Raw genomic sequence first — 20,557 nt, 5'->3', positions numbered from 1 at the left:
ATGGAGCTCATTGGCATCAACTCAACTCGCAGTGTTTTGAGGAGGAGGAATGCTGCCTATGACCCCAAGAACACCATTCCCACCGTCAAACATGGAGGTGGAGACATTATGCTTTGGGGGTGTTTTTCTGCTAAGGGGACAGGACAACTTCACCACATCAAAGGGACGATGGACGGGGCCATGTACCGTCAAATCTTGGGTGAGAACCTCCTTCCCTCAGCCAGGGCATTGAAAATGGGTCGTGGATGGTTATTCCAGCATGACAATGACCCAAAACACACAGCCAAGGCAACAAAGGAGTGGCTCAAGAAGAAGCACATTAAGGTCCTGGAGTGGCCTAGCCAGTCTCCAGACCTTAATCCCATAGAAAATCTGTGGAGGGAGCTGAAGGTTCGAGTTGCCAAACGTCTGTGATTGCCAACAAGGGTTTTGCCACCAAGTACTAAGTCATGTTTTGCAGAGGGGTCAAATACTTATTTCCCTCATTAAAATGCAAATCAATTTATAACATTTTTGACATGCGTTTTTCTGGATTTTTTTGTTGTTATTCTGTCTCTCACCGTTCACATAAACCTACCATTAAAATTATAGACTGATAATTTCTTTGTCAGTGGGCAAACGTACAAAATCAGCAGGGGATCAGATACTTTTTTCCTTCAGTGTATATGCTCTGTAGTTAAGGACTAGGTCAAATAGTTACATAGTGAACTACACCTACACACAGAACCATGTGGGGTGCCTTTGTGGTGTTAAAGATGCACTATGCAGAAATCGCTCCGCCATTTCCTGGTTGGTAAAATTCTGATAGTTCGCCTAATTTCAGCTTATGTGACAAAATAAAAGTGTAGTGTAGAGAATCATTGTACCATCTAAACCTGTGTGAAATATATTCTCCATAACCAAAAATATTGTATTTTCAGTTGTTTGAAGCTGGTGCACAAAACTGAAAGTAAAAGACACAAAAAATAATCTTAAGAACGGGAAGCATAGAAATAGTGCACATAGAACTGCTTCTTAGACTTGCTTTCAATGGGAATGACAGATCTATAACTCAGATTTCTGTGTGAATTTGGTCAGGTCGCCCACAAAATGACATATTGCAGCTTTAAGGAGTAACCATATGGGGCTATGCTACAGTGTTAAGGTGTAGTTCACTATGTATTACACTATGTCCTCCTGGCTCCATGCAACCTGCAGCACACTCATTTAATTTCAAGACACTGAGCACCCCAATTACCTCCCCCTTACTCCAGCTGCTCCCTATGTGTAGATTCCCATCACAGGAGGTTGGTGGCACTATAATTGGGGAGGACGGGCTCGTGATGGCAGAAGGGGAATCAGTGGAACGGTATCAAACACATGGTTTCTATGTGTCTGATGCCATTCAATTCGCTCCGTTCTAGACATTATTATGATCCGTCCTCCCCTCAGCGGCCTCCACTGCTGCCCATGTAATTACTGTAGGGTCAGGCCCAGATCCTTAAGGTGGCTGTTGATAGGCTGCCTTGATTGCCATGTCACTGTATTGCTGCCTATGGGGGCCCACAGTGCTGCATTCCCAAGCAGCCTCTGTCTGACTGACTCCACAGCTTGCATTTCAAAGAGATTGAAAAGTGGGTCTCTTGAGATTTCCCTTAGTTGCAGCAGAAGCTTTCCGAGACATACCTCATTGACAGCAAGACTTCATGTCTGGCTAACAATATATCTGAAACGGCATACTCTATATTCTATTTGGATGTAGGGGGATTTCCATTTAAGTCTTAAACCTGCCTTTCGCACTCCTTGATTTGATTGAATGATATTACAGTTCTATATTACAGTTCTATGTTACAGTTCTTTCCCTGCTTTCAGATATAGTTACACCTGATAATCACAGGGTGATAGGAGGTTATTTCATGAAGAGATGGTAGGCATCAGATCTGTAGGGGGTAGTTATGTATTTTTCTCCCTTTCCGCCTTTTATCTCGAGACAGATCCTTAAATTAGACAGGGCAGTGTGAGACGTCTGCCTTTGGTATGGCATTTGATGGATGTGCCCATAGATGTGATGTATGATTTATTATAAAGCAGCATGTTCCTCTCATCTTATGAGCTGAAGTCCATCTCTGAAGCACTCCGTTTTCTCAGTCTACTCAACAATAGCCTCTACCTGAACACTTGTTTTTGAATCGTGCGTCCCTAATCACACCCTTCTAGCCAAGGACATTTTCCACTTAAATAACGACGTCAGTTAACAACTTCAGTTAATTAGGTGTGAGGACAAAATGAGAGGCCCTCAGAAGTGAGTAGCCATCAGGCTGGTCTAATGTTGTGGCGCATCAGAGTCAGTATATTATACTCTCTCTGGGAGGAAAATACCTTTAACTGGCTCCAGCCTTCATCAACACAGAGTGGTTGTGTATTATCACACGCACACACAAATGAACCACACAAAAACGCACACACTAAGGAGAGGAGTGTTAGGCGTCAGGCCAAAGCAGTAGATCAATGAGAGGGTGATCAACGAGAGGAGGATGTTTGTGGGGATTTAGAGCTGAATGGGCTAATCCAGCCAGATGCATTTTCTCCCCCATCTCTCCAGCCCCCACCCAGTCCAGTGTGAAGACAGTTTTTCCTTTCAATTACCCAGAGTGCATTGTTGTCTGCCAGTTGTCAGTCAGGGGCGGTGACAGGGCTGCGGTGGGACCTCTCTCTCTCTCTCTCTCTCTCTCTCTCTCTCTCTCTCTCCACAAGGCTTTACTGTCTGCTTCCTGCTGTCATGACAACCAATACAATAGCTCACATCAGTCAAAGACTGCTGTTGCTTGATGTTAATAGGCTTCTATTGTTATTTACACCAAATACTTAATTTGTGAATTAAGCTCTACAACGCTTCATTGAGTGAAGGGAAAAAGTTTAACCTTTTTGGGATAGAGGGCAGAATTTTCACTTTTGGATGAATAGCGTGGCCAGAGTGAACTGCCTCCTACTCAGTCCCAGATGCTAATATATGCATAGTATTATTAGTATTGGATAGAAAACACTCTGCAGTTTCTAAAACTGTTTGAATGATGTCTGTGAGTATAACATAACTAATATGGCAGGCGAAAACCTGAGAAAAATCCAACCAGGAAGTGGGACATCTGAGGTTTGTAGTTATTCAAAGCTTGGCCTACCGAATACACATTGAGATATGGATAAAGTTGCACTTCCTACAGCTTCCACTAGATGTCAACCGTCTTTAGAAACTTGAATGAGGATTGATTCCATACATCGTTTGACATGTTTCTAAAGGACTGTAACAGAACTTTTCAAGTTTTTGTCTGGATGAAGTGCCTGCGCCTCATGAAGATGGATTACTGGGCTGAACACGCTAACAACAAGTGGCTAATGGACATAAATGATGGAACTTTATGGAACAAATCAGTCATTTATTGTCGAACTGGGATTCCTGGGAGTGCCTTCTGATGAAGATCATCAAAGGTAAGTGAATATTTATGGTGTCGTTTCTAACTTTGTTGACTCCAAAATGGCGGATATTCCTGTGGCTGTTTTGGGTTCTGAGCGCCGTTCTCAGATTATGCTGAGAAATCTGAAACAGTGGTTGCATTAAGGAGAAGTCTATCTTTAATTCTGTGAATAACACTTGTATCTTTTATCAATGTTTATTATGAGTATTTCTGCAAAATCACTGGATGTTTTGGAATCAAAACATTACTGCACGTAAGGCAGTATGCACATTATCGAAACAAAACATACATGTATTGTGTAACATGATGTCCTATGAGTGTCATCTGAATATCATCAAAGGTTAGTGATTAATTGTATCTATATTTCTGCTTTTTGTGACTCCTATCTTTGCCTGGGAAAATTGTGTTTTTTCAACTTGGCTATGACCTAACAGCTTTCGCTGTAAAGCATTTTTGAAATCGGACACGATGGGTAGATTAACAACATGTTTATCTTTCATTTGCTTTATTGGACTTGTTAATGTGTGAAAGTTACATATTTCTAAAAAATATTTTTGAATTTCGCCTTTTCAGCGGAATGTTGACGAGGGGTTCCCGCTAGAAAGATTAACTAAGTTTTATTGAGTGTAAGGAAAAAAATAATATTTTTAATTTTCAGTTAAAATTATTATTCTTTAATTGAATGTTGAGAAAAAGTTAAACAGAGCTTTGTTGAAAGCCTGTCTTTTCCGCTTCCGTTATGGCAATCCCAGGATCAGGGAGAAAACATGAATATGATACTGAAATGATATCCTGTTGATATCCTGTTCATTCAATTAGCGTTTGCAGGTCAAGGTGTTCTCTCTAAAAAAATTACCTACTTCAACATGAGGGGGGAATGAATACTTTTTTTATTTTTTATTATTTCACATTTATTTAACCAGGTAAGCTAGTTGAGAACAAGTTCTCATTTACAACTGCGACCTGGACAAGATAAAGAAACAACAACACGGAGTTACACATGGAATAAACAAGTGTACAGTCAATAACACAATAGAAAAAAAATTAAGTCTATATACAGTGTGTGCAAATGGCATTAGGAGGTAAGGCAATAAATAGGCCATAGTAGCAAAGTAATTACAATTTAGCAGATTAACACTGGAGTGATAGATGAGCAGATGATGGTGTGTAAGTAGTGATTCTGGTGTGCAAAAGAGCAGAAAAGTAAATAAAAACAATATGGGGGTGAGGTAGGTAGATTGGGTGGGCTATTTACAGATGGACTATGTACAGCTGCAGCGATCGGTTAGCTGCTCAGATAGCTGATGTTTAAAGTTAGTGAGGGAAATGTAAGTCTCCAGCTTCTGTGATTTTTGCAATTCATTCCAGTCACTGGCAGCAGAGAACTGGAAGGAAAGGCGGCCAAACGAAGTGTTTGGGGATGAGCAGTGAGATATACCTACTGGAGCACGTGATAGGGGTGGGTGTTGTTATCGTGACCAGTGAGCTGAGATAAGGCGGAGCTTTACCTAGCATAGACTTATAGATGACCTGGAGCCAGTGGGTCTGGCGACGAATATGTAGCAAGGGCCAGCCGACTAGAGCATACAGGTCGCAGTGGTGGGTGGTATAAGGCGCTTTGGTAACAAAACGGATGGCACTGTGATAGACTACATCCAATTTGCTGAGTAGAGTTTTGGAAGCTATTTTGTAGACGACATCGCCAAAGTCGTGGATTGGTAGGATAGTCAGTTTTACTAGGGTAAGTTTGGCGGCGTGAGTGAAGGAGGCTTTGTTGTGAAATAGAAAGCCGATTCTAGATTTGATTTTGGATTGGAGATGTTGGATATGAGTCTGGAAGGAGAGTTTACAGTCTAGCCAGACACCTAGGTATTTTTAGTTGTCCACGTATTCTAGGTCAGAACCGTCCAGAGTAGTGATGCAAGTCGGGCGAGCGGGTGCGGGCAGCGAACAGTTGAAAAGCATGCATTTTGTTTTGCTAGCGTTTAAGAGCAGTTGGAAGCTACGGAAGGAGTGTTGTATGGCATTGAAGCTTGTTTGGAGGTTAGTTAACCTCTTTGATCTCTAGGGGCGCTATTTCATTTTTGGATAAAAAACGTTCCCGTTTTAAGCGCGATATTTTGTCACGAAAAGATGCTCGACTATGCATATTCTTGACAGTTTTTGAAAGAAAACACTCTGAAGTTTCAGAATCTGCAAAGATATTGTCTGTAAGTGCCCCAGAACTCATTCTACAGGCGAAACCAAGATGATGCGTCAACCAGAAAATGAGCAGATTTCTGAAGCTCTGTTTTCCATTGTCTCCTTATATGGCTGTGATTGCGCAAGGAATGAGCCTACACTTTCTGTCGTTCCCCCAAAGTGTTAGCAGCATTGTGACGTATTTGTAGGCATATCATTGGAAGATTGACCATAAGAGACTACATTTTCCAAGTGTCCGCCTGGTGTCCTGCGTGGAATTCGGTGCGCAATTGCCAGCTGCTTGTACTTTTCCATTTGATTGAGGGGAGAAACCATGCTTCCAAGAACGATATATCAATGAAGAGATATGTGAAAAACACCTTGAGGATTGATTCTAAACAACGTTTGCCATGTTTTCAGTCGATATTATGGAGTTAATTTGGAAAAAAGTTTGCGTTTTGAGGACTGAATTTTAGTTTTTTTTTGGTAGCCAAATGTGATGTATAAAACGGAGCTATTTCTAATACACAAAGAATATTTTTGGAAAAACTGAGCATCTGCTATCTAACTGAGAGTATCCTCATTGAAAACATCAGAAGTTCTTCGAAGGTAAATTATTTTATTTGAAGGCTTTTATGTTTTTGTTGAAATGTTGCGTGCTGGATGCTAACGCTAATGCTAACGCTAAATGCTACGCTAGCTAGCTACTTTTACACAAATTATTGTTTTCCTATGGTTGAGAAGCATATTTTGAAAATCTGAGATGACAGTGTTGTTTACAAAAGGCTACGCTTGAGAGATGGCATATTTATTTCATTTCATTTGCGATTTTCATGAATAGTTAACGTTGCGTTATGGTAATGAGCTTGAGTCTGTATTCCTGATACCGGATCCGGGATGGGGAGATCAGAGAGGTTAACACAGTGTCCAAAGAAGGGCCAGATGTATACAGAATGGTGTTGTCTGCGTAGAGGTGGATCAGGGAATCACCAGAAGCAAGAGCGACATCGTTGATATATACAGAGAAAAGAGTCGGCCCCAGAATTGAACCCTGTGGTACCCCCATAAAGACTGCCAGAGGTCCGGACAATAGGCCCTCCGATTTGACACACTGAACTCTGTCTGCGAAGTAGTTGGTGAACCAGACGAGGCTGTCATTTGAGAAGCTTAGGCTATTTAGTCTGCCGATAAGAATGCGGTGATTGGCAGAGTCGAAAGCTTTGGCCAGGTCGATGAAGACGGCTGCACAGTACTGTCTTTTATTGATGGCGGTTATGATATCGTTTAGTACCTTGAGCGTAGCTGAGGTGCACCCATGACCAGCTCGGAAAACGGATTGCACAGAGGAGAAGGTATGATGGGATTCGAAATAGTCAGTGATCTGTTGATTAACTTGGCTTTCAAAGACTTTATATAGGCAGGGCAGGATGGATATAGGTCTAAAACAGTTTGGGTCTAGAGTGTCACCCCCTTTGAAGAGGGAGATGACCGCAGCAGCTTTCCAATCTTTAGGGATCTCGGACAAAACGAAAGAGAGGTTGAACAAACTGGTAATAGGGGTTGCAACAGTGGCGGCGGATCATTTTAGAAAGAGAGGGTCCAGATTGTCTAGCCCAGCTGATTTGTATGTGTCCAGGTTTTGCAGCTCTTTCAGAACATCTGCGATCTGGATTTGGGTGAAGGAGAAGCTGGGGAGGCTCAGGCAAGTAGCTGCGGGGGGTGTGGAGCTGTTGGCCGGGGTTGGGGTAGCCAGGAGGAAAGCATGGCCAGCCGTAGAGAAATGATTATTGAAATTTTTGATTATCATGGATTTATCGGTGGTGACCGTGTTGCCTACACTCAGTGCAGTGGGTGGCTGGGAGGAGGTGTTCTTGTTCTCCATGGACTTTACAGTGTCCCAAAACTTTTTGGAGTTAGAGCTAAAGGATGCAAATTTCTGTTTGGAAAAGCTAGCCTTTGCTTTCCTGACTGACTGTGTGTATTGGTTCCTGACTTCCCTGAATAGTTGCATATCGCGGGAACTATTCGATGCTATTGCAGTCCGCCACAGGATGGTTTTGTGCTGTTCAAGGGCAGTCAGGTCTGGAGTGAACCAAGGGCTATATCTGTTCTTAGTTCTACATTTTTTGAAAGGGGCATGCTTATTTAAGATGGTTAGGAAATAGTAAGTCCATCTGTCATGAAAAGAGCTGAGGTTTCTAGTACTACTTTCCCTGTACCATTTAACAGAAACAGCTGACACTGTGATCTCTAGCACAAATAATCAGTCTAAGAGAAAATAATTAAAGGAATTGTACAGTACAATCCCAAGGAAATGACTGATGTAAAGCAAGCAAAATGTATCTCTCTATTGCTCTCTCGCTCAGAGACTGAAATAATAGAGTGAACGGGATGGAGGGCAGATGATTTAGTAGCGGAGCTAGACTAAAAGAGAGAGGGGAATAGAGAGATAGATGAGAGGAAGCAGCCAGAGGTGTCCATAGAGATTGAATGGTTTATAGTGGGTGGCGTAAAAAAGCTGCCAGTAAGGCAGTGTGTTTTCGGTGGGTGTCTAAGACCCAGCAGAGCATGGGGAGAGGGATCAACAGTATCACTGAGAAAAAGGAGTGCGAGGGTGAGTGATAGAAAGAGAAGAATGATGGAGAATGAGGGGAGAGAAAGGGATGCAGGAGAAATGATGGCGAACAATGTGGAAAGAGAGAGGGAGAGAGTGATAAACAGAGATGGAGGAGGAATGATTGAGAAGAGGGGAGAGAGGTAGGGAAACATGATGAGATGGATTGAACTCCCAGTGAAAAGTGATGGGAGGACGGAAAATGTGAAGACAAAGAATAGATCATTCTGCCACTGAAAGAGATGGGATAAAGAATATGAATAGATGTAATAGTGTCCACTCTCAAAGTGTGACAGATAAGGCAGGACCACAACTCCAGAACTGTGATGTCAAGCTAATCCAAAGAAATCATGAGAGCATCTCACCATTTTGAGCATTTCACTCAAAATGACATTTGTGGGATATCCACAGGACTTTCCTTTGATCACGCAACACAGCATTCAACTATGCCAAAACTATGTTCATTTCCAAAAGACATGGACTTCAGCCCTCTGAACCTCTGAACATTTTATTTGTCAGAAAGATAATCCTTTGGATACAGTAATATAAATGTTCACCTATGTTGATGCACAGATGTCATATTGCGTTATCCAAAGGATTATCTTTGTGACAAATAAAAGGGACACATACAGTGGTTCATCCTTTAAAAGTTGTGTTACACTGCCGCAGCATTCTGTGGCACGTCATTTAATTTTCAGCCATTTTTTCTGTTACTGCAAGTTATTGCTAGTTTGACCACCAGAGGGCATCTTTCAGAAGCATTTGATAGTATTCCGTATTGGCATTACCAGAGAATTCAAGACCTTTTTTTGTAATAATATAGTATATGGGAATGATTTTAAGAAATCAATTTGGCTTAATTAATTTGATTAATATTATGGTGTTTCTATTCAGAGAAAAACGAAACCCTCAGGGTTTCCGTTAGGATGGAATGGAAAATATGGCGTTGTACAACATGACGGCCGGGAGTAGGCTACAGGATTGGAGGATTCTAAATTGTTTGCCTTCATTAAACAACTTTGTTCCAATATTTCTGTAAATCAGTGAAATTTATTCCCGTAGAAATTCGTTATGGATCCATAACTAAATCAACATCTGCATTTTTGTATAATTATTTTATGAACGAAATGTGTTTGTTTGTTTATTAGGCTACTGTTCAGTCTACAATACATACTGTAGTAAACATGTGAAAGTGCTTGTTTCCTTACATAAGGGAGAGCAGGCCCTGTCTGTACTGAAGAATGTGGGGCACGCGGGAGACCGGGGTTCAAATCCCCATTGTGGAGAAAGGAGTAGGCTGTCCTTCTGAATTAGAATTTGTTCTTAACTGGTTCCATGTGTTATTTCATAGTTGTGATGTCTTCACTATTATTCTACAAGGTAGAAAATAGTAAAAATATAGAAAAATCCTGGAATGAGTAGGTGTGTCCAAACGTTTGACTGGTACTTGCTGGAACCGAAATTATGGCGCTGTATAACGTGACGGACGGCAGTACAGTACTGGGCTATTTAGCTAAAGAATCCCAGCAGGGCATGAGGAAGGACTAGGCTGTCCTTGTAAATAAGAATTTATTCTTAACTGATTTGCCTAGTTAAATAAAGGTTACACTAAGAGCATAACATTTCTGCACCCTAATGTTCTAGTTTTTGTCTATTAACCAATACCCAAACTGAGATTAAGTGAAAATAAAAATCTAATTGATTTATCAAGACCAGTCCCCATGCTTGCCTCAGAGCAGCGCGTAACGGTGCTAAAATAGTTGTAGGCTTTTGCTTCTAACTTTTATATGCTCTTTAGATAAATAAGACCTACACCATTTTTAACAGCACGTTACTAAACACTAGTTAGACTCATTTTGCCTATGGTAGGCCTACAGTATATCGAAAAATATTTTTTTCAATGACTTGACTCTCTGCCAATAATTACATTCAGAGGATTGGAGGACTCTACATTAATATCTAAGGGGCATTTTCTGTTAGGATTTGTGAGAATATCTGAGAATATCTAAATTTTTTAAATATAATTCTAAATGAATTTATTATAATAATAATCGTTTTGTTTAAAAAGTAACGATATTTTGGAGATTTCGTTTGCATTTAACCTAGTGTTAGCGGGGAAAAGGCAATTCTTGAGCATGGGGTGAGACATTCTCACTAATTTGTAAATAAAGCCTGTTTGTTATTTAGAATTATTTCTGGAGAAACCTAAATAGATTATTTAGCAGACATCACTTGCTTATATTCATGAAGATGATGAGCGATTGGCAAAGGCAATCTGTAATCTACTAGCATCACGGCACAACATCGCTCTAATTACAGTCAGAAGACAGTCGAAGAAACTTGTGTGGGCTTATGGAAAGGCTCGGTAAGAAATGTTTTATATATACAGTGGGGAGAACAAGTATTTGATACACCTCCGATTTTGCAGGTTTTCCTACTTACAATACATGTAGAAGTCTGTAATTTTTATCATAGGCACACTTCAACTGTGAGAGACAGAATCTAAAACAAAAATTCAGAAAATCACTAATTTGCATGACATTAAGTATTTGATACATAAGAAAAGCAGAACTTAATATTTGGTACAGAAACCTTTGTTTGCAATTACAGAGATCAAACGTTTCCTGTAGTTCTTGACCAGGTTTGCACACACTGCAGCAGCGATTTTGGCCCACTCCTCCATACAGACCTTCTCCAGATCCTTCAGGTTTCGGGGCTGTCTCTGGGCAATACGGACTTTCAGCTCCCTCCAAAGATTTTCTATTGGGTTCAGGTCTGGAGACTGGCTATGCCACTCCAGGACCTTGAGATGCTTCTTACGGAGCCACTCCTTAGTTGCCATGGCTGTGTGTTTCGGGTCGTTGTCATGCTGGAAGACCCAGCCACGACCCATCTTCAATGCTCTTACTGAGGGAAGGAGGTTGTTGGCCAAGATCTCTCGATACATGGCCCCATCCATCCTTCCCTCAATACGGTGCAGTCGTCCTGTCCCCTTTGCAGAAAAGCATCCCCAAAGAATGATGTTTTCACCTCCATGCTTCACGGTTGGGATGGTGTTCTTGGGGTTGTACTCATCCTTCTTCTTCCTCCAAACACGGTGAGTGGAGTTTAGACCAAAAAGGTCTATTTTTGTCTCATCAGACCACATTACCTTCTCCCATTCTTCCTCTGGATCATCCAGATGGCCATTGGCAAACTTCAGATGGGCCTGGACATGTGCTGGCTTGAGCAGGGGGACCTTGCGTGCACTGCAGGATTTTAATCCATGACGACGTAGTGTGTTACTAATGGTTTTCTTTGAGACTGTGATCCCAGCTCTCTTCAGGTCATTGACCAGGTCCTGCCGTGTAGTTCTGGGCTGATCCCTCACCTTCATCATGATCATTGATGCCCCACGAGGTGAGATGTTGCATGGAGCCCCAAACCGAGGGTGATTGACCGTCATCTTGAACTTCTTCCATTTTCTAATAATTGCGCCAACGGTTGTTGCCTTCTCACCAAGCTGCTTGCCTATTGTCCTGTAGCCCATCCCAGCCTTGTGCAGGTCTACAATTGTATCCCTGATGTCCTTACACAGCTCTCTGGTCTTGGCCATTGTGGAGAGGTTGGAGTCTGTTTGATTGAGTGTGTGGACAGGTTTCTTTTATTTTTATACATGTAACGAGTTCAAACAGGTGCAGTTAATACCGGTAATGAGTGGAGAACAAGAGGGCTTCTTAAAGAAAAACTAACAGGTCTGTGAGAGATGGAATTCTTACTGGTTGGTAGGTGATCAAATACTTATGTCATACAATAAAATGCACATTAATTACTTAAAAATCATGCAATGTGATTTTCTGGATTTTTTTTAGATTCCTTCTCTCACAGTTGAAGTGTACCTATGATAAAAATTACAGACCTCTACATGCTTTGTAAGTAGGAAAACCTGCAAAATCAAATACTTGTTCTCCCCACTGTATATATATATATATATTATTTGTTTTAATTATCAGAACACTAACCATGTGTGTTTGCTTGTTTTGTACTGTTGATGATTCATCTGACAAACAAATAACTTTGCGTCCTGCAGGTGCAGGTATGGATAAAAGCTGGCGAGACATTCAATAACGTCATCTTCACAGACAAATCAACCGTGGCCCTTGAGCAATTGGCTCAAAATTGCTACAGAAAAAAAGGAAGAAGATCAAGTAAGCCGAGTACCAAGCATCCCCTCAAACTCCATGTTTGGGGGGCAATTTCTTGCCAGGGACCAGGCCCATATTTGATTTTTGTTGGTAAGTTTGGCTATTTACAAAGCAAACAGTACATAAAATATTGTAGCCTACACCTCACAGACTGTTATGTGTTCCACTATAATTCACTCTTGCCTCCTTTTTCAGGTATCATGGCTCGAGATTTCTTTGAGGAAGAAAACATCAAGAGATATGCTGGACCCTATGTCAGAGAGGTATTTCTGGGTACACATCATTTCTATCAAGGTAGGATTATAGAAATATTAGGTTACGTTTAGGGCGATTTACGTTTATATTTCTAGTATTGTACCTAAATGTTGGCTGTTAGGCTAAATGTCTTGTTTTCTTCTCCAAATGCAGACAATGACCCAAAACACACTGCCGCCCGGGTTTGCATTGCAAATGAGGGAATAAACTGGGTCAGAACGCCAACAGAGTAAGTAGACCTTTATGTGGTAAAATAAAGGTTAAATAAAAATACCTTCGGTAGACCTACAGTATATCTCAAAATATATATTTTTTTCATCTCTACATGTAGGTCTCCTGATTTCAACCCGATCGAACTTGTTAGGCATCAACTGAAAACATGAATCCGTATATCTGCCAAGCCGACAGGCAAAGATGAACTGGTCAAGACCATCGAGATGTTTCGGCTAGAGAAATTGACGATACAACAATGGAACAAATACATTGATCATCTCAGCAAGGTTTTACCTGTGGTCCTGGAGCTGGGGGGAAGCTCAAATGTAGTTAATATAAATATCTGCGTTTTTCTTGTTATTTTATTTTATTAACGAAAGCATAAAGATGTTGATGAAGAAATGCTGTACTGCTGTTTTGAGTTAGAAATGTAACACTTTAGAGTACTCTAGCATTGAATACAATGCAATTTGAGGGATTTTCACAACAGTAGCCGGGCTGTAAAAAGTATATTGTCCTGCTAATAGGAAACATTTGCATGACGGGCTACATTCTTTATTGTAACCACAATTCCGCACTTCATTTGTATCTACCTTTCCAATTACTTTTAGAGTTTGGGATTTACAAATGTGCGCTTTTAATTATTAGTTACATTGTTTTAGTTTGAATGTGCAGACTTTTCTTCTTTAAATTATTATTTCATGTAGGTGCTACATTTTTGACCAGTTGCAATTGTAAGTAGGCCTAATTAAAATCCTACTTCTATTAGGCTGTCAAGGCTCATAGCCTACCTCAGCCAGTTAAGTTAGTTTATATAGGTCTGGGCTCCGAAGAAATAGACTCCAATTAAGCCCTCTTGTTGTTTGTAAAGTCAAATTAAAATTCATTTTTTTGTTGAAATGAATTGCTCGACTGGTGTAGGTTTTCTCCATCTGTTGGTGTGCAACACTTGCACAACAAGTCAGCTATATTTTCAGCACCAGCCCCTGTTCACCTCCTATTGATTGTGCTGCGGTTGCAGCCAGTTGTTTTTTTAATTGAACCTTTATTTAAGTCAGGTAAGAACCAATTCTTATTTACAATGAAGGCCTAGCCCGGCCAAACCCGGATGACGCAGGGCCATTTGTGCCCCGCCCTATGGCACTCCCAATCACGGTCGGATGTGTTACAGCCTGAATTCGAACCAAGGACTGTAGTAAAGCATCTTGCACCGAGATGCAGTGCATTAGACCGCCACTCGGGAGTCATGACCAATATATACAATTGAAGTCGGAGGTTTACATACACTTAGGTTGGAGTCATTAAAGCTCATTTTTCAACCACTCCACAAATTTCAAGACAGAGATTTTTTTTTCAAATCTGAGCTACAGTTGAAATCAGAACATACACCTTCATATACCAAATTCATTCAAACTCAGTTATTCACAATTACTTGAAATGTAATGCTAGTAAAAATTCCATGGCTTAGGTCAGTTAGGATCACCACTTTATTTTAAGAATGTGAAATGTCAGAATAATAGTAGAGAATGATTTATTTCAGCTTTTATTTCTTTCATCACATTCCCAGTGGGTCAGATGTTTACATACACTCTATTAGTATTTGTAGCATTGACTTTAAATGGTTTAACTTGGGTCAAATGTTTAGGGTAGCCTTCCACAAACTTTCCACAATAATTTGGGTGAATTTTGGCCCATTCCTCCTGGCAGAGCTGGTGTAACTGATTCAGGTGTGTAGGCCTCCTTGCTCGCACATGCTTTTTCATTTCTGTCCACAAATGTTCTATAGGATGGAGGTCAGAGCTTTGTGATGGCCCCTCCAATACCTTGACTTTGTTGTCCTTAAGCCATTTTGCCACAACTTTGGAAGTATGCTTGGTGACATTGTCCATTTTAAAGACCCATTTGGGACCAAGCTTTAACTTCCTGACTGATGTCTTGAGATGTTGCTTCATTATATCCTCATAATTTTCCTCCCACATGATGCCATCTATTTTGTGAAGTGCGCCAGTCCCTCCTGCAGCAACGCACCCCCACAACATGATGCTGCAACTCCCGTGCTTCATGGTTGGAATGGTGTTCTTCGGCTTGCAAGCCTCCACCTTTTTCCTCCAAACATAAAGATGGCCATTATAGACAAACTTTTCTATTTTTGTTTCTTCAGACCAGAGGACATTTCTCCAAAATGTACAAACTTTCATCTTCCCATGTGCAGTTGCAAACCGTAGTCTGCCTTTTTATGGCGGTTTTGGAGCAGTGGCTTCTTCCTTGCTGAGCATCCTTTCAGGTAATGTCGATATAGGACTTGTTTACTGTGGATATAGATACTTTTGTACCTGTTTCCTCCAGCATCTTCACAAGGTCCTTTGCTGTTGTTCTGGGATTGATTTTCACATTTCGCACCAAAGTAGGTTCATCTCTTGGAGACAGAATGCGTCTCCTTCCTGAGCGATACGACAGCTGCATGGTCCCATGGTGTTTATACTTGCATACTATTGTTTGTACAGATGAACGTGGTACCTTCAGGCATTTAGAAATTGCTCCCAAGGATGAACCAGACTTGTGGAGGTCTACAAATATTTTTCTGAGGTCCTGTCTTTCTTTTGATTTTCCTATGATGTCAAGCAAAGAGGCACTGAGTTTGAAGGTAGGCCTTGAAATACATCCAGAGGTACACCTCCAATTGACTCAAATGATGTCACTTAGCCTATCAGAAGCTTCTGAAGCCATGACATCATTTTCTGGAATTGTCCAAGCTGTTTAAAGGCACAGTCAACTTAGTGTAAACTTCTGAACCACTGGCATAGCCTGTTGTAATTTGTAGAATCTATGCCAATGTGCATAGAAGCTGTTCTGGCTCGTGGTGGCCCAACGCCCTATAAAGACACTTTATGTTGGTGTTTCCTTTATTTTGGCAGTTACCTGTACATTTCCACATGGTGTAAAACTGTTTTTCATCAACACACCTATAAAGACACACTTTTTCTTATTCCAGACCACAATCAGTAGTCTCACTGCTGGTAGCAACAGGTGAATATTCCCTGAGTAAAATCCAGTAGAGTGCCTCTCACTTCTTGTTACTGTAATGATGGAAAAATGCACTCTTCACTTTGATCCAGGACCAATGCTGTTGCTGTCTGTGATGGAAACACTCACTGAGCATGGTGGGCTTTTTATCAGAGCTGACTGTCTTTAATCATGTCTTTCATCATCAAAGCGAAACAATGGTTATTTTGTGATTCATTTTGCTCCGTCATAAACCATTCTAAAAAGCAGTGTGTGTGCATACGTATATACCAATGAGATATATATCCATACAACTCATAATAATGGCGCCAGAGCATTGTGGCATTAGTTCTCTGGATGCTACAGTACCTATTCCACCAAGTGAGGAAGAGCTCATTACTGAACAATATTTCCCATCATGCCAAGATCAATGTGTCATTGAGAGAGAAAGAGGAGAGAGAGAGAAGAGCAAGAAAGAGAGAGAGAGAGGCAAGGGAAGAGAGAGATATAAAGAGAGAAGGAAAGAGGGAAGAAGAGCGAGAGAGTGAAAGAGAGGACCCAGAGCATTTCCTTCGGGAGTGTTTCTTCTTGAGGAGACTTTTCAGAGAGTAAGAGTGATATTGCTAATTTAACACGGCGTATGCAGCGAGGGAAGGACAAGCGGAGATAAACAGTGTTTGTAAACACAAAGTAGCCAGAACTAAAGAAGAAGAAAAAGCAGGACAGAAACATACCGCCAGAGGACGGCTTGGAAGAGTATTCACTCACCTAAAGCTATAGAGATCGTCTCATACGTTGAGTTATCTGTTATTTGTCATTATAGGAAACAAACAAAGAGGATCTTTCTGTATGTTTTTCTAAGATCATACTAACCCTCCTCATAACTCCACGCAAGTGAATACTCTAATTTTGCCAAAGAGTTCTGAAACCTTCTTGTTAAGGCTTGACTAATTTTTTTTTTATCTGTTTCTGTCCAGAATCAAGTGCTGGCGAGAAGAATGCAAGGGAACACCCCTAATGGAATGGAATAGTACAATGGCTGCATTGAGGAAAAACGACAACCCTCCTTTTCAACCAGAATCCCACCACTAGGCTGTATTAAAGCAGTCGAGGGTACTGAATTAATGTCAAGCGTCTCGTGGAGGCAGCATCATGCTGCACCGCTGGAAGTAGCTGGAGGACCACCCATGGAGATTCCACCTTCTCGACGTTCTCAATGCTCCTAACACACACCAAGTAAACAGAAATGCCTTCAAAGGTCAGCTGCTTATACTTGTTGACGGTCGTTTGCTGGGCTAGCGCTCTCTGGTACCTGAGTCTGTCCCGTCCCTCCACCTCCTACGTGGGCCAGCTGTCCATCCCCATCCGCCAGAAGACCAAGCTCACCAAGAACGTGACCTTCAGCAATATACGGACTCGGCCGCTCAACCCACACTCCTTCGACTTTGTCATCAACGAGCCCAAGAAGTGTGAGACGGAGGCACCTTTCTTAGTCATCCTGATCAGCACCACCCACAAGGAGTTTGATGCACGTCAAGCGATTCGAGAGACGTGGGGCGACGAGAGCACGTTCGGCGATGGCGTTCGCGTCCTCACACTCTTCCTGCTTGGGAGGAACACGGACCCGGTGCTCAACCAGATGGTGGAACAGGAGAGCCAGATCTTCCACGATGTCGTGGTGGAGGACTTCATAGACTCCTACCACAACCTCACCCTCAAGACCCTGATGGGCATGCGCTGGGTGGCCACCTTCTGCTCCAAGGCACAGTACGTCCTCAAGACGGACTCGGACATCTTCGTCAACATGGAGAACCTGGTCTACAACCTCCTCAAGCCCACCTCCAAGCCGCGGAGACGCTACTTCACGGGCTACGTCATCAACGGAGGTCCGATTAGAGACATGCGCAGTAAGTGGTACATGCCCAGAGACCTTTACCCTGAGGCTAAGTACCCGCCTTTCTGCTCGGGCACTGGGTACGTGTTCTCGGCAGATGTGGCCGAGCTCATCTACAAGACGTCCCTGCACACCAGACTGCTCCACCTGGAGGATGTGTACGTGGGGCTGTGTCTTCGCAAGCTGGGCATCCACCCCTTCCAGAACAGTGGCTTCAACCACTGGAAGATGGCCTACAGTCTATGCCGCTACAGACGGGTCGTAACGGTCCACCAGATCTCCCCGGAGGAGATGCACCGCATCTGGAATGACATGACCAGCAAGAAACACCTCAAGTGTTAATCAGCTACCTACAGTTAGTGCCAATATGAGGAGGTCCGGAATTCTTCTTCTTCTCCTTTATTGCTTCTTCTCTTCCTCCTCCTCTGCCCCTTCCTCCTCTTCCGATCTCTGCTTTTCTTTGTCACTGTACAGCACATGACCCTGAGGGAATAGTACTGTAACAATAACCGTCTGGCCGTTTGCATAGTCCAAGAGACGCTTCGCTAAAAGCCTCTTTATCAGACCAAGGTTTCTCTCTGCCGTTGTAACTTCTGCATTCTCCCCCGAAGCTATTGATGAGTTTAAAGGCCACAGGTAAGAAAATAAAATAATTATAGACATTTTCAGAAATATATTTGATTAAAATGACTCTATGACTTTACTTTACTCTTATGAAAATCAAATAATGTCCCACAATGCAACAGTATGCCATTTGCACCATATGTTGTTTATGAGATGACATCACTAAAACACAGAGGTAGAAGCTTAGCAGTGGAACAGAATAGCTCAGATGCTATTAGGCTAATCTATGTAGGCAACGCTGCTAATTTACAGAAAAAGTCTGGCCCTGTTACTGAAGTAGTAGGGATGATAAGAAATACCAAGATATACAACCTATGTAAAATGTTCTGCTGTCAGTTAGGTTGATAATGAATGTCCACTCTTAATTTGTATATTTAATAAAGATGTATTTGTGGGATATACTGTTTTGGTACCGCAACAGATGTTGTCATAGTGAAAAGACCATGATAAGTATACAATGTAACAACGTGCTGTCGACATAGATTGAGTGTTCATTGGAATGATCTAAGATTGTTAGAACAGGAGACTAACAGTTCAATGGACCTACTGTGTGACATGACGGACATACTTGCCTCTGCAATTGGGTTGTAATATATTGTTTTAAAGATCAAACATATTTTCTTACTATGTATTTGGAGTCCTTTGTATTGTACTAGGTAGAGAGTGGCTTCATTTCTTGAACACCAGTATTTCTTATGGGACGGTACAAATGGCGATGTAACAATATTAACCACATGCATTCCCAGGTGAATGTTATTCTATCTGTATGTGATGTGCAATAACTTCTTCGCTCTTTAAGCCGCGCTGTGACAAGACAGACGGCAGATTGTTATATTTTATATTACTTGAAGCCGCATTACATTAAAGACGTATTTCATTTGAGAGTGTATCCCTTTTTTTCCCACGTATTTGGGATTTTAAAAAGGCTGTCATTTATTGTGTGTGATCCTAGTAAGAGGGCAGTTTATAAGATTGTTTAATTATTCAATGAGTTGTATTTCAATGCATGCAGTAGACTGCCAAATACCTATTTATACCTGAACTAATGACTTCAGCTTTACCCAAGTCCCTCTCTGTAGTTGCAGTGCATCCGGTAATGAATTGTAAACATGTTCGGCACTCATTAAGATTGCCTATCAACACAACTCTCTGTGTAAAGCTGTCAACACACCATGAACAACTACTCAGAGAAACGCCTTCATGCTATGACTCTGAACTACTCGACTGAATACTCAATATTTGCATTTGTAGAGGTGTGTGTGTGTTTTGAGTTGTCAATTAGGCTCCCCATTAGCTGACGCCATTGGCGACAGCTAGTCTTACTTGGGTCCGACACATACATTACAGACATTTAAAAATGTGTGTGTGTGTGTGTGTGTGGTGTGTGTGTGTGTGGTGTGTGTGCGCGCGTGTGTGTGCGCGTGTGTGTGATGTAAGAATAGAGCTCCAGTAATTGGTTCTTCCTATCTGTGAGAGCAGGTTTGTCAGATGCAGACAGGTGTGTGTGTGTGTGGCGGAGGTGAGAACACTTTGAAACACAAGTTTACCATCATGGCTCCTGGGAGCCTCTGGGGAGTGAGGTAGATTCTATATAGAACAAAAGGGGATTCTCAACAGTATATATGTTGAACACACAAAGACACACTGTGGTAAAACATTTACAGTGTTCTCACAAACAATATTGTCATGAAATCTTTGGGGACAAACACATCCCTATGTCCTAACCGTTTTCCTCAAAATAAGAGTATTCCCAGATGCTGTTCTGGTTGAAAATCTATTTGGTTAACTTGTGATCAACTTGAAACCCCTTGAAATGTAATTGGACTTTTAATACTGTAGATAAATGGTGTTTTGATGGCTTGCTCCATTCTAAATGGATCCACTTAACCACATGTTCATTCCCAGAGATTGTTCAGTAGAATGGCCATTTAGCTGATGGTTTTCTATTAAATGACTCACGGGTGATATATTCACTATATGACTCATTTTGTGTTCCATAGATTGCAGTTATATTTGCGGTGTTGTACAATAAACTGAACAATTGTGAATAACATAATGTAGTAATGGAAGACATGTGGACAAGGAGACAAGGACAAGGAGGCATCAGCCAGACGGAGAAGACAAACTGCTGTGTTGAGTC

At 41.6% G+C, this 20,557-nt stretch overlaps 1 protein-coding gene across 1 annotated transcript in view; it reads left to right on the top strand.

The window, feature by feature from the left end:
- LOC139414132 (beta-1,3-galactosyltransferase 1) overlaps nucleotides 1-19,299 on the top strand; it is a 116,742-nt gene extending 97,443 nt beyond the window's left edge. The window contains exon 3 of the mRNA XM_071162012.1: nucleotides 16,877-19,299. Coding sequence (XP_071018113.1) covers nucleotides 17,146-18,135 — 990 coding nt within the window. The 5' untranslated portion in view covers nucleotides 16,877-17,145 and the 3' untranslated portion in view covers nucleotides 18,136-19,299. The remainder of the gene's footprint in view (nucleotides 1-16,876) is intronic.
- The last annotated feature ends 1,258 nt before the right edge of the window (nucleotides 19,300-20,557 follow it).

This window comes from Oncorhynchus clarkii, chromosome 7 (assembly GCF_045791955.1).
Source record: "Oncorhynchus clarkii lewisi isolate Uvic-CL-2024 chromosome 7, UVic_Ocla_1.0, whole genome shotgun sequence".
Classification (NCBI taxonomy): domain Eukaryota; kingdom Metazoa; phylum Chordata; class Actinopteri; order Salmoniformes; family Salmonidae; genus Oncorhynchus; species Oncorhynchus clarkii.
This window is presented reverse-complemented; position numbering and strand designations above follow the sequence as displayed.